The sequence below is a fragment of the Nematolebias whitei genome, chromosome 19 (assembly GCF_014905685.2).
Source record: "Nematolebias whitei isolate Nwh7 chromosome 19, NemWhi1, whole genome shotgun sequence".
Lineage (NCBI taxonomy): Eukaryota > Metazoa > Chordata > Actinopteri > Cyprinodontiformes > Rivulidae > Nematolebias > Nematolebias whitei.
This window is the reverse complement of record NC_056516.1, coordinates 28683040-28694010: the sequence shown is the minus strand read 5'-3', so window position 1 is coordinate 28694010 and position 10971 is coordinate 28683040. Positions and strand designations below refer to the sequence as shown.

Below are 10971 nucleotides of genomic sequence, written 5' to 3'. Positions count from 1 at the left end.
CCCCCCCCCCCCCCCCCCCGCAAACAGAAAGGTTTCATGTAAGCAGAACTAAGTGCATTCCAGGTGGTTGGTCTCCACCTTTATCTGGGTCACTGCTATGCCAGCAGGAGCTCGATTTACCTCAAACAGTTTGCATCTGATTACAAATGTTAAAAGAAAACAGCATAAAAGTGAATAAAATGTGATGTGTTTCTATTTACAACATGCTGCTTTGATGCATTTGTCAGCTCAACAGAAGACTTGGTCAGTTTAGCTGAGATAGACAGAAAAACAAAAAATGGAGCAGAGAAGCAACAGAGTTTAGATGTTTTCGTGCAAAATAATAGATTATTTCACAAGCACACAAACAACAGGATTCCCTGTTGTCTTGGTGCCTCTTATGTTCCTCATATCAACATCTGCAAGTATCTTCATGTTATTTTACAAATATTTTCCCTTCTAGATTGATTGTAAAATGGTCCCACATGATGTAGAATCCTGGATACTTGGTTAAATGCAACACAGGCTGAGAGATTAGTTAATCTCTTCAATGCTAAAGGAAAAATGGTGGAAAAACAGAAAGTATTATGAGGGTTAGGAGTCCAACCTGACCAGACAAACCACAGTAATCCCAGCTGGATTCACTTTGAGTTGAGTATCCTTCATCAGTCATAAAGCTCTGCATTAATGAGGCTTTAATGGGGATCTTTAAGACATCTACCTCACTGATTTACAGATTTATGTCAGTCCTTATTTATCAAGTTAACAATGCAATAAAATAAGACTTTTACAAACATATGTACAAAATATAAAATCAAACTTTACCCATAAAACACCTTTTATACAGTGGTGTGTAACACAAAAAGCTTTAAAGCAAAAAAAAAAAAAAAAATGCAAATATGAAAATAATAATAACAAATAAATAAATAAATAAGAGCCAGAAACATTTTAAACAGTAGAAAGTTATAAAGGGATTAAACTGTTGTGACTATAACATTAAGGGACAGCAGGAAATGAGAAAACACATTGTTTATTACTAAGAAATGTTGAGGGCAGATGAAAAAGTAAAAAGTATCATGAAAACATGATTCTAAAATCCTAGGATTAATTAAACCAAGACACTAAAAAGAAGAGAAAAAGGAATTAGATGGAGGATAACATAAAATAAAAGTTGTTTTCCCAAATAATAATAAAAAACTAATTAAAATATGTTCATTTATAATTCAAGCATGAGTCAAACTAAAATTACAATGCAACTTTAAAATTAACCCAAGTCAAGTTGTGAATAAATCATTTGCCTGAAATCCAACAAATTGGTCTTGAGTTAGCTTTTAAAAACTCTCTCAACAAACACTTCACTAACACTTTTCTGTTTGAGACATTTTATGGTAAATATGCAAAAACGTGGATTTCAAGTAGACACTAGGCAAAATTTAAAAAATTGACTCTTTAGTGTGATAAAAATAAATGTTTAAAAAACAGCTTTTAAAGAGTTGTGTCTCTGTGGGCCCAGTGCTGCCCTCTAGTGGTCATCTGTCACATGACTGCAGCTCCTAAGGGTTAACAGAGGATTTTCCTGTCGCTGCACTGGGGCCGCCTTGTAATGGTGTTAGTGCAGCCTGGTGGCTTTCACTTTGCACCAAGGTCAAACACAAGATGAAGAGGTTCCTGGCGCTCCGATGACAAATCAGAGGAGAAGAAACATGCAGCAGCGTTTAAACTCTGCGCCGCTCACCCACCGTCATAAATATAACACAAGCCTGAATGAAGTAGCTGCATCTTGTTGCACACACACACAAACACACACTCACATCCCTCTGTGTTTCTGTCAACTCGGCACATTTCCCAGGCAGCCTGCACAGCTGAGTGCACAACATCACACTGACACACGCACACTCATGCACACACAGGGTGACCTACAAGTGTCCAAAGCACACAAGTGTGCATCAGTCGCTGCTGCTTTGGATCAAAAATTAAATTGTAGTTTGCACCTTTTTTTTTCTCCCCTCTCTTTCGTTTCTGTGCACCATTTTTCTTTGACTTTCTAATTCTTTGTTTTTTAAAGACACACGTAAGTCTGATGGTTCGGCTTTGGCAGAGTATTTAATCTTTAATAAGCATATAGAACAGCTTTAATGCTGCAAAAGGACTTTGAAATGCATACCAAGTTGATACTGGGAAGCAGACAGAGACACAAAGAGAGCCTGATGCTGAGATTTAAAACCAGTCAGTGTTATTTTATTGTTCTGTTTTTAAGGTAGAATAACACGTGCATTTATTCTTACGTGCACATTTTTTAGTCTTAGCATTGTTGATCATTCAGCCATTCAAATAAAAGCATGAAGTCCAAGCAGTTCTTAAAGCATTTCAGCCCAGAGTTCTAGCTGAAGATCATTTTATGTTGAGAAAAGAGTTGTAGCCATTTTGCTTAATCTTTGGTAGCACAACCTCATGCAGTTTTATGAGATCTCATGCTCAGAGAATGACTCTCAGCTACTACCACGTTGAAATTTAGCACATTATCTATAAAACTGAGTGAGTTATATCCATTTGTGTGTTCTCTAAAGTCACCAAACTGTGACAGGCGTTGTAATTTTGATTTCTGCAGACATTAATCAGTTTAAGATGTACATGCATTCACTTTGTTTCCCATATTTCTTTAAGATCCATTCAGTGGTTCATGAAATATTTTGCTAACAGACACACAGGGCTGACTACAACAGTAAAAGCAGAAGTTTTAAACAAAAATCCTGCACAACAGGTGCAAGAATAATGTGATGTGAATGATTCTCAGCCAAATTTTACTGCAATATCTGTAAAATAGAGTTGCATCATTTTCTGTTTACAGTTATCAGTGGCAGTCATTATAAATTAGATTGGCTCCAAAACGTATTTGTTTGAAGAGGTTCGCCAATTGATTTTTTCCTACAAGTTTCATTAAAATCCATTTAATGGTTTATGAGATATTTTGCTAACAGAAACACAAATACAGGCAAAAACGTTATGTTGACCATCAAGAAATAAAGAGCTTTTTTTTTACTTTTGCAGATTCTTACGGTCTACAAAAAATACTTTTTCTCAGCCGTTCAATCTACTAACACACAATTGACTGAACATATTAAACTCTTGGAGTTTTCAAGGAAAATTCTGCTCTGGTGGAGCTGCTTGCTTCAAGACTGCAGCTGAAACTTTCAGTCTGCGCCCACAGGATTTTCTCAGTCAACCTGTCTGTAAATATAGTCCCGAGAAACTCTTGATCATGCTTCAAAAACTTTACTTATGCTCTATAAAACAAGAAACACACTCACACACGCACTTGGAGAGCACAGGGATATAATATTTATAACGCAGCCTTTTCCACATCGCACCATCTTTCCACCATCCTCCCATTCTCACTGTTTTCTTTCCCTTGTAGTTAATTAAATTCAAAATGTTAAATTAGACTCGAAGCAGCGCGCTGACGAAACGCCTAACCACCATCACCGCATCAAACAAAGCGCTCTCTTTCTGTCTCCTCTTTCCCTGGTATCCCAGCCCCCTCCATCCCTTCACCTCGTCATGTTATCGATCAACATCTGAGCTTTTCTCAGAACTGCATCGCAAAATTATATTACCAGCAACAGTATCTCCTCTGCTGTCTGCATCTTAATGCTCGCCGAGTGCTAATTGAAATGGAGAGCTATTGATCCGGAGCTCAGCAGGAGTTGTGGCTTATTAGCTACCAGTCTCTCCTTGTGTCTGCTGGAGTTCAAGCCTGTTGAGCAGCAGCTGATAATAGAAATAATTAATGGCCTAGATTTCCTTGAAGGAATGCATATCGCCCGCTGCCTTTCGTGGAAGAGTTTTAGACTAAAATAATTTGTTGCTGAAATTAACAGCTTCCGTTGACCCTCGAAAAGACCATTATGTGTATCCCCGTGCGAGAACACACACGATCTGTCAGCTCTTGCAATATGTGTTGTGAACTAGAGAAATTGCATTTCCTGTGAAAATGCTTATTGCAGAAGAACTTGCTGAAAAACAGCTGAAATTAACTAAAACAAATTTCAAATGTAGCTGAAATGGAAGAACAAGCCTACATTTTCAGAAGAAAGCAGAAATTCAATTCAATTCAGTTTATTTATATAGCACCAAATCACAACAAAGTTGTCTCAGGGCACTTTACAGAAACATTCACATACATAAAAGCCAATTAGTAAAGTTCTGTATCTAAGGAATCCAGCAGACAAGTAGAATCTTGGCTTCGTTGCAGTCTCCCATCCTGAGCAAGCACAGTGGCAACAGTGGAAAGGAAAAACTCCCTTTGAAAAGGAAGAAACCTCCAGCAGAACCAGGCTCAGGACAAGTGGCCATCTGCTTTGACCGGCTGGTTGAGAGGACAGGAAGGAGAGACAGACGAACACAGAATGGTAGGTCCAGGTATAGGTCCAGGTGTACCTGAAAGACAAAAAAACACATGTTAAGGATAGAAAAAATAATTACAAATACAAAACAGGTTGAGCAGAGTAAGTAAAGACAGCAGCAGAGTGAAAAGTGTGGTCAGTTTGTCCTCCAGCAGTCTAAGCCTATAGCAGCATAACTAAGGGACAGCTCAGGAAACCCAAGCCGACCCTAACTATAGGATTTAGCAAAAAGGAAAGTCTTAAGTCTAGTTTTAAAACTGGATAATGTGTCAGCCTCACGGACAGAGACTGGAAGTTGGTTCCACAAGCGAGGAGCCTCATAACTAAAAGATCTGCCTCCCATTCTGTTTTTGTAAATTCTAGGAACCACAAGTAAACCTGCAGTCTGAGAGCGAAGTGCTCTGTTAGGAAAGAAAGTTAGAAAGAACACATACTTGCTGTATTAAGTTTAAATAAGCAGAAATCAGCACAAAAATCAGGAAATTAGTTAAAAAAATACGCAGAAATGAGCAAAAAAAGAAAAAATATCTGAAAAGCCAAAAAGAAGCTTAAACTACCAGAAGGAAGCAGAAAGAGCTGAAATGAGCTTAAATAATATGGAATTAGCTGAAAAAGATAAAATTAGCATCATAAGAGCTAAATAGTAGCTGAAAAAGCAGAAAAAGCAGAAACTAGGAGAAAGGGCTGAAAGAAGTTGATATTATCTGGAAAAAAGTGAAATTAGCAACAAAAAAAAAACAGCTGAATAGTAGCTAAAAAAGCAGAAATAAGCTTAAGTTACCAGAAGGAAGTAGAGAGAGTATATTTTTGCTGAATTAGGCTGAAAAATTTTTTGAAATCAGTGCAAAAAAATGTGGAATTAAAACGAGCATAAAAATAACCAAATAGTAGCTGAAATAGCAGAAAAAGCTGAAAGTTGCAGAAATAAGCTGAAAGGAGCATAACAAGCTAAAATCAGCAGAAAGAAGTTAGAAGAAACACAAAAATGGAGTTAGCAGAAATAATCTGAAATGAGCAGAAAACAGCTGAAAAAAAAAACAGCTGAAAGAAGCTGCAAAAAGTTTAAATTTGCACAAAGAATGTGAAAGAAGCTGAACCAGAACAAAATGTGAAAGGTTGTAAACAGATCTAAATATTTGAAAGATGTAAAATGAGCTCAATTCATTTTCTATGAGAACAAAATGGCAGAAAAGGCTAAATATTTCAAAAAGCTAAAGTTGCAACAATGCTAAAAGTTACAACAGGATTGTCCTGAAAGAGCTGAACCTTTTGAAACATGATTTGTTGAAATAGTTTGAAATCTGTGGGACAAGAAAGATGCCAAAACATGTGGAAGAAAAATGGATCACAAAAGTGTGAACACTTCTTAAACCATAATAACTCTCAGCTACTACCACACAAACTTTGAGCACATTATCAGTAAAACTGACTGAATTACACCTGTTATTGTGTTTTCTAAGGCCAGTTGGCTCTGGTGACCATCATGAATTAGACTGAGTCCAAAAGTTAATGTTCACTCTGTGAATGTTTTATTGTCTGAGACTTTCATCAATAATCTGTCCTGTAGTTCATGAGATATTTTGGTAACAGTCCAAACAGACACAGGTAAAACATCCCACCACTTTCCCCTTCTGTGCATTAATGAAGCAGCTGACATTAAAATTCCCCCCACAAATAATTAATTGGATTTGTCGGGCGCTGTGCAGAGAGGGTAAAAACATGGCAGTTGTTGAGGACTTTTGTGAGTCTCGGGCAGACGTGGTCACAGTTTAGCTCAAGAAGAGGACTGTCAGTGGCAGTGTGCCCACGGAGCACACACCAGACCTCCCGGCTGCTGTAAAAGAGACGCTCTGTGTGCAACAGCTGAAGTTTTGACAGCCTCGGGGTGCGACTGCGTGTGGCCGTGGACCTGTCAGGAGAGGTGCAGCTGATGAGGAGCAAGTGTGCTCGCTGAACCATTCCATGAAAAAATAAAGATTTCCCACAGAGGGGAAAGAGTCTACTCGGTGCTGCCAAAGGCATAACGGCATTTTAGTACGTCTATAAATACCACACGGTTTCCTTCTGCTGCTTCCTACCTGGAGGAATGGCTGATCATCTGAAAGTACAATGTTGTTAAAGCGATCCTGACTGATATTAAAGACGCCACGCTTTAATAGAATGCTTTGTTAATAATAAATGCACTTATGAGAGTTTTGATTTGTAACCTGTGCTCAGCTGTTGCGTAAAATCCGTGTAAACATTTACAGGGTCTCTATAAAGCACTTAAAAAAAAAGAAAACGAAACAGCATCTTGACCTCTTGAGCACTCTGCAGCCAAGCATTAGCAAACACAAAGATGACTCTAACTCTGCCAGTTTGACACATTTAGAGCTTTAATTTGATGTGGCGGAGTATTATTACTGTATGTTGCTGTTTTTGAGATCTCACAATATGACGTGATTTTGTACCAAACGGCATTTACAATGTTTGATAAAAAGGCTATAATTTTGTTGTTTCTTGGCATTTCTATGTGAAATTCTAACATGAAAGGCAGAAGGCAATATGTTTTTCTTCAAGGACTGCTAGGCCTTTAATGCACAAAAGCTTCCAGTTTCATTTTATAAACAAGTTTGTAGCACATCTTGTTTTTTAATTCAATTTTGGCAGATCTTGTTTTGGTGCCTGGAAGTCTTTTGGCCTCAATGGTGCTCAAAAGCAGTTCTTCATAAAGTCCCAAAGAATACAAGAGATCTGCAGGGCTGCACAGATGCAACAGAGGTTGTGTCGTGTGCAATGCAAGTAAAGAAACGTGTAACTTTAGGTGCTTCTTCAGGTTGTTTTTATGAAATAAGAAGCCAAGGAGACGCTTCTGGTTTGGTAAAACTCTACTAGAGTGCACCAAAGTTCAATCAGGTCGTCTGGATGGGTTTTTTTTAGACGTTTTGTCCTTCATCCAAAGGACTTCGTCAATCCGAGGTGCCACAAACAAACTCAGTCCAACAATCAGCACTTTCCTATAGTGGACCAACCAGTTTGCTGGTGATAAGATGGTTTCTGGGGTTCGTCAACTCCTCTGACACAACCATAGCCAAAGTGGTTCAAAACATCAAAGTCCATGCTCAATAATCCAGGTAAAAAATTCAACACATTTCAGTCAGGTCATCTGAACTATTTTTTTGTTTATTGAGACGTTTCACAATTTATCCAAATGACTTCATCAATCTGAGGAGCCACAAACAAACGCAGTCCCACAAGCAGCACACTCCCATGATTCCCCTCAGATTGATGAAGTCCTTTGGATGAAGTATGAAACGTCTCAACATGAAAAGAAACCGTCCAGATGACCTGACTGAACTTTGTTGGATTTCTTAACCTGGATTATTGAGCATGAACGTTTACGTTTTGATCCACTAGAGTGCATTCTTCTTTCTCGCCTCTTGGCCGATTATAAAAACCCCAATTCTGAAAAAGTTGGGACGTTTTGTAAAATGTAAATAAAAAACAAAATGCAATGGACTGCTTATCTCATAAACCTATAATCTTCACATCATAGAAACATATAAAATGTGTAAACCAAGAAACTGTACATTATATATATATATATATATATATATATATATATATATATATATATGTTTGTATACATATAAAGTGTTTTTAAACTAGATAGGAGCAAAACATTTTAAAAAAAGTTGAGAGATGGCCATGTTTCCCTCTGTGAAGCATCCTCTCTTCTTCTATCAACAGTCTGTAAACCTGTTAGAAGTGAGGAGACCATCTGCAGGAGGTTTTAGAAGAGAATGTTGCCCCAGTCTGATGTAGGAGACTAGCTCTTCAACAGTCCTGGCTCGTCTTTGCTGGATTTTTGTTTCATGATGCCCCAAACGTTTCCACATGGTGAGAGGTCTGGACTCTCACCAGTTCTGCATCTGGACTCCTCTTCTACAAAGCCATGGTGTTGTAATAGAAGCAGTGTGCAGTTTTGCATCGTCTTGCTGAAATATGCAAGACCTTGCTCAAAAAGATGTCTAAACAGGAGCATATCGTTTTAAAACTATAAATTGTACTTTTCTGCATTGATGGTGCTTTTCCAGATGTGCAAGCTGTTTATACCAGAGGCACTAATGCACTCCAGTACTTTCAGAGGAGAAGGCTTTTGGATCTTTGCTTTCCTTAAATAATTTTACATTATGGTTCATCTGAACACAGGAAAGTTTTCCACTTTGCCTCAGACCATTTTAAATTAACGATGGCCAAAGAAAGACAGCAACATTTCTGGATGTTCTTCACCTGTGGCCTCTTCTTTACATAATAGAGCTTCAGTCAGCAGTTTAGGATGGCACAGTGAGCTGTGTTTACAGACAATGATTTGTGGACGTGATCTTGAGCCCATGGAGTGACATCCATAACAGAATAATAATAATAATAATAATAATTATTATAATAATGACGTGTTATGTCTTGTCATCATTGTACAGTATTTTTCCATACAATGGCGAAATTGGCTCTCTGCATTTAACCCATCCACCCCAGGTGGAGCAGTGGGCAGCTATTGAAAGCACCCGGGGAGCAATTGGGGATAGGGTGCTCTGCTCAGAGACACCACGAGATGTGCAATGACTGGGGGATCGAACCTGGGACTTTCGGGTACCCGTTTGGCTGCCCTGCCTCTGCCCAGAATCAGACCTGTTTATCATGCACTGTCCCTTGAAGGTCACCGACATCCAATAATGACTCTTAGCCTCGTCCTTGGAGCTCAGAGATTTCTCCAGTTTCTTGAAATTTTGGATGGTTTTGATTTTGACAGATGCAAAACCTGCATGTTAGGCTGCCTTCAGGCCTCCCTTGTGATCTCAATGGGATTTGCCTGCTTAAATAGAGTTTAATGATAAATGGTATTATAAACTGTAGATGAAGGGATATTCAAATTAATCCCAGTTTTCATTAACCTGAAATTGTTCTGCTATTTGTAGATGTAGTTAGTTGCAGACTGGTGAACCTCTGCTCATCTTTACTTCTGAGAGATTCAGCTTCTCTAAAATGATTTTTAATATCCAGCCCTCTTATTGACCTGTTGTAACCTAACTCGTTGCAAAATGCTGTTCCAGCTGTTTTTATTTGTACTACTGACGATGGCAGCCATTTGATCCCACTGTCTCAAGTTTCTTTTTAAAAATATTTCTCTCATCAAAAATAAAATGCATATTTATTTTTCATAAAAATGTACAGAATCTTAGTTTAAACATTTGTTGTTTTACTATTTTACACTGTGAATAAAATACGGCTTTACAAAATTTACTAATCATTGCATTTCATTTTTATTTGTGTTTTAGACAATGCCTCAACTTTTTCAGATTTGGGGTTGTAAATTATTTCCCATTTTCTGATCTGCCTATTATGACCAATCTTTTCTTTTGTTTTCCCAGACTACGTCAGTGGTTATCTGAGTCCAAATCCTTATGATGACGTTGTGGGAAGTGACTCATCGGTCATCTCTAAAGTGCCCTCCCCCAGCCACTCCTCCATTATCTATGGTCACATTAACAACACCTATTCTGGTATCCATGGTGATATCCATAGTGATATCCATGGTGATTCAGACCAGCCGGACAGCCCGAGGTCCGAGGTCTCATCATCAGCAGGTGGATACATTAATGGGGATACAGCCGTGAGTGAAGGATACTCAGTAGATGCGTTCTTCATCATGGACGGACGTTCCAGAAGAAAAGCAACGGGAACTCCAAGGGGAGGAGCGACTCAGAGGCACACCTGCAGCGAGTGCGGCAAGACCTATGCCACGTCCTCTAACCTGAGTCGACACAAGCAGACGCACAGGAGCATAGACAGCAAGATGGCCAAGAAGTGCCCCACGTGCGGCAAGGTCTACGTCTCCATGCCCGCCATGGCCATGCACCTGCTCACCCACGACCTCAAGCACAAGTGTGACGTGTGCGGCAAGGCGTTCAGCCGGCCGTGGCTGCTGCAGGGCCACATGCGCTCGCACACGGGCGAGAAGCCGTTCGGCTGCGCGCACTGTGGGAAAGCGTTTGCCGACCGGTCAAACCTGCGCGCTCACATGCAGACGCACTCAGCCTTTAAGCATTACAAGTGCAAACGGTGCAACAAGACCTTTGCGCTCAAGAGTTACCTGAACAAGCACTACGAGTCTGCATGCTTTAAGGGGGCGTTCTCCCCATTAAGCTCACTCAGTGAATGATGGGTTTATTTTCTGTACCCACGTTAGCTTGTTTTCTGCTTTAGCCCCTAAAAGTGCCCAAAAAGGTACAAAAAATAAGTCGACTTGGCTAATGAATCTCCTCAATGCCTTCATGCGGAGGTTGATAGGACAGTTTTTCTCATTTGATTTAGATTGTCTTGTTTCAATAAGATTCACCCGTATTAGATTCTGTGAAGATAAATAAAGCACAGCACATCTTTTCTGAAAATCTATTTACGTCCACAGCAATCCTCATCCACTTTTTTTCTACCTGTGAAGACATGACACAAAAGCACAATCGTTCTTTCATGTCTTTGTTTCGGCGACAGCTGCTCGAGAGTTAAAGTGTTATTAGTTCTCCTGCACAGAGATTCAGAAAACACTTTTATT

General features: G+C 39.2%; 1 protein-coding gene across 1 annotated transcript in view; it reads left to right on the top strand.

The window, feature by feature from the left end:
• Positions 1–10581, top strand: part of LOC119425285 (transcriptional repressor scratch 1-like) — an 11298-nt gene extending 717 nt beyond the window's left edge. The window contains exon 2 of the mRNA XM_037692807.1: positions 9791–10581. Within this exon, the coding sequence (XP_037548735.1) occupies positions 9791–10581 (791 nt within the window). The remainder of the gene's footprint in view (positions 1–9790) is intronic.
• Positions 10582–10971: the final 390 nt, after the last annotated feature.